Source organism: Siphateles boraxobius, unplaced genomic scaffold, assembly GCF_051911475.1.
Source record: "Siphateles boraxobius isolate OS27281-9 unplaced genomic scaffold, OSU_SipBor_1 5, whole genome shotgun sequence".
Lineage (NCBI taxonomy): Eukaryota > Metazoa > Chordata > Actinopteri > Cypriniformes > Leuciscidae > Siphateles > Siphateles boraxobius.
Genome location: NW_027509141.1, coordinates 12,109,224 through 12,112,978, shown reverse-complemented (window position 1 = coordinate 12,112,978; position 3,755 = coordinate 12,109,224). Strand labels below are relative to the sequence as shown.

Below are 3,755 nucleotides of genomic sequence, written 5' to 3'. Positions count from 1 at the left end.
TTAAATGACAAATAAAAGTATGAATTCCATTCATAAATAGGCCATATCTGTGTATGAGAACAAGCTTTACACTTCAAGCTACAACTAATTAAAACTTGTACCCTACTTCAAAGTTTGCCACTCTCTAGTTTCTTTTAAGATATTGTTAATAACACTGTTTTTTGCATTTATTGTTTGTCCATCCGGAACTATTATTTGTCATGTGCTCTATATTTTAAAATGTACTAGCTGTTGATAAATCACACTCAATTAATGTAACAAGCTAATGTCAGAGCAAATGTCCTGCAAAGTTTTGCTAGGCTAGTTAAACACACCTGAACCAGCTAAGCAAGGTCTTCAGAATATCTAGAAATGTTCAGGAAAGTGTGTTGGAACTGGTTGGAGCTGAACTCTGCAGAACATGATGCTCCAGTGTCAGGACTGGGTGTTAAATCTATAAATGAATGTGCTGGGTGTTTGCATGCAGATTTGTAGGGAAGTCAGTACAATGGAAAATGGAATCTGCAAAAACTTTATTCTGTTCTCACAACAACACATGCAAACAAAACTGCAATGTTTTTAAACTTTTGATTATGTCTTTATCACACACCCTGCTTGAACCTTACTAACTGAACAAATATTAGCCTACTGCAGGAAGTGGAGAAAAAAATGAAAACTAGACAAACTAGACAAGTTTTTTAGACAAAACTTTTAGTGACTTCAAGCACATTGGATAGGCCTGCAACCTCTGTGATGACAATATCTTCAGATCTGCATTTAGGGCACTGCCTTGAGTTCTCCATCCATTGGTTAATGCAGACCTTGCACCCCACCACACTCCTGCAGCACGAGGTGAACACAGGTTCTTCAATGATAGCTTGAAAAAAAAAAAAGTCAACATTAACTGCAGCTGGTGCCAAATAATAACCATGATTATGTTTTGGAAAACAGTAAGTCAAATCACATCAATTATAGCTAAATCATGGCTAAAAATTATACAACCTTTGGCAGTTAGTTCAAAAACCCGGTCTGAATAGATTGAACGTGATTTCAGCCGAGCAATAGCCATACTACTGTTTTAGCACCAGATTTGTTCAGATTTGTCCAGATTGGTTAGGACATTTCAAGATGCAGTTTTGTGTGTGTGTGTGTGTACCTCTGCAGATTAAACACATGAATGTTTCCTTTAAAATTGTTGCTAGGTTTGCCCTTTATGCTGCTCCCTGTGTAATGGAAAAAATCTCCTGAATCTGTCTGGATACATTTTCCAAACCATGCGAGGCCTCCAACAGCTCCTCGATTTGCGATTTAAGGTTCTGAAGGACAGATTTTTCAGCATCTCTGCGACTATTAAAAAAAGGTTAACATATAAATAATTTTCACTTATCCCTCCTTACTTGTTTTTTATTTTTTTGTAAAAAAAAGGGTAATTTGTCATTTGCAGGAAATGTATTATATTGCACTGCAATACCTCAGACTCCTACTGTGCTGCCACTGTCTAAACGCAGCACTTTCCACCGCATGGACTTTTCTGGAGTTTGGCCTCCAATAAGATGATCCTAAAACAACAACAAAGACAGATATCCAGTAAACAGTACAGAAAAATAAAACTTAAAAAAAAAACTATAAAAAAAAGAAAAAGTCTGAAACTGAATCTGAAAAAAAATATCAAAGGCTAAAAACTTGGTCTTTATAAACATGGCATTTGCTACTGAAAATATCTGTCTGCATGAGTTTCTCAGAATTACAAATGAGCTGCTAAAGTTTTAAATCATGCTTTTTCATTTTCCCCTCAGTGTTTTTGTTACATGTTAGAAAGGATAACAAAGATGGGTTCTCATTGACTAGTACATTTTTGAGATACAGTTTATCAGTAAATTAAGTGTAAATTTTGCCCCTTTATTATTTCTTCAAGTTTCAGATTTTATCTTCAATTCATTTATTTGTTTTTTGAAAATAAGGAAAATATTCTTTGTGCAAAACTCCATATTAACAAACACAGGATTTTATTTACCAGTTGTGCCCTCTGAGTCCAAGATTTCATTTCCTTGGGTGTTGGTAAGGACGTAAGATTCATCATTGCCCAGAGTCAACTTCACTTTCTCCTGAATGCTGGGCACATTTGCTTCAGATTCTGTAAACCGCACCACCACTACTCGACTAGAGACCATGCGTCCATCTTGTATTTCAGAGATGTGTATGGATCTATAAAATAAACATTTCTGTATTATACAAAAAATGCAACTTAAATCGAATTTGAGTAGGAATAATAACGTTAAAATGTTTATATTTTTATGACTTCACATATTGACATTATAAAGCAGTAAGATTTTAAGGGGTTACCTTTGAAATGATCTTGGAGTACTAGCTCTAGGTGGCTGTGTGAAGTTTGCCACAGGTGAACTTGAAGGCCTTTGAGAAAATGAGAAACTACGCTGACTCAAAGCTGTTACTTGTCCTTGAAGTTCACCGCCATGAACCTCATAATGCCCTCTGTCGGTTAGGTCCAAGCTGCAAAAATCTCCATTTTCCATAGGAAAAAGAGCGACATTTGCAGAGTCTGTTAAATACAGACTGTCTGTACCAACCTGAAACACAAAAAAAAGTGATAACTGAAATACACCTTTTATGTCTAGTCTTTATTTCCTAGACTGTTTTTCAAAATTGTTTATGTTGAATAACCACAATTCTAATAACTTAATAAATGGTAGCTTAACACGGTGATTTGTCACACATCACACCCTGATTTTCAATAAAATGCAAAAAATGACCACTGAAGTACAGACAATGTATCTATTAAACTATCTTTAATAAAATAAAATAAAATAACTAAAATACATACAGAGACCCACACGTCATGCACAAAAAAACAAACAAAAAAAACTCAGCACTTTTCTTTACAACCACTTTTGATGATGCATTTGGAAATTTGGCCTTTGATTTAATATTTAATGTTTTTACATTTTTCTTCATGATTCATGGTCTTTAATGTTTTTCACTTTTGTTCAAGGTAATGAAGCAAAAAAAATTCGATAAAGGAAGAATATATTAAAAATATGGTGTTTGGGGTAAAAGGCACCCCATCAGGGCGAAAGGCACAATAATGAACATGATAATAAACAGCCATTCATCTTTTCCTTTTGTTGACATGTTAGATTAAAATAGATCCATTTGGAATTTGGGTTTTTAATTTTGAATTCACCATATTTAGAATGAAACCATCATATTTAAAAATGCGATATGAATATTAACCATATATAATAAAATATATTTATTTGTTTCTACTGTGAATCTATATTAAATTTCTATGGGATCTTTTTCAATGCTTTCAGAATCTTTACTTTTAAAATTATAATATTTTAATGACAGTTTATTTGTTTATTACAGGTTATTACAACAAAAATGAATTATTTTATTTATCAAACTAAACCGAAAATAGTACAAACTTAGCTCAAGTGATTGTTTTGAACAAGTAGAAACTTAGACATTATTAAAAACATTATTCTATCTGAAGTATTTGTCAATACGTGTCTTTTGCCCCATGCCGTGTGTCTGTGGAAAATGTGTATATTGTACACCGTAAATACGTAGACTTTAGAGTCGAAATGTTTCGAGTTTAATCTCGAAATGTTTCGACTTTAATCTCTAGCTTTTCGCAACGTAAATGAATAAAGTCGAAACATTTATTTATTTAAATAAATAAAACGACTTTGTTCTCGTAATTTTAGATTTATTTATTTATGTTTACGTTGCGGTTCAGGGCCAATTAGATAAAT

At 33.2% G+C, this 3,755-nt stretch overlaps 1 protein-coding gene across 1 annotated transcript; it reads right to left on the bottom strand.

Moving 5' to 3' along the window:
- Positions 1-1,190: 1,190 nt before the first annotated feature.
- On the bottom strand, positions 1,191-2,880 carry LOC143712137 (uncharacterized). The gene is made up of 4 exons (XM_077204339.1): positions 2,323-2,880; positions 1,994-2,184; positions 1,451-1,538; positions 1,191-1,326 (listed from the first exon to the last, which is right to left on the bottom strand). The coding sequence occupies exons 1-4, from the start codon at positions 2,511-2,513 to the stop codon at positions 1,191-1,193; spliced, it is 606 nt and encodes a 201-aa protein (XP_077060454.1). The 5' UTR covers positions 2,514-2,880.
- Positions 2,881-3,755: the final 875 nt, after the last annotated feature.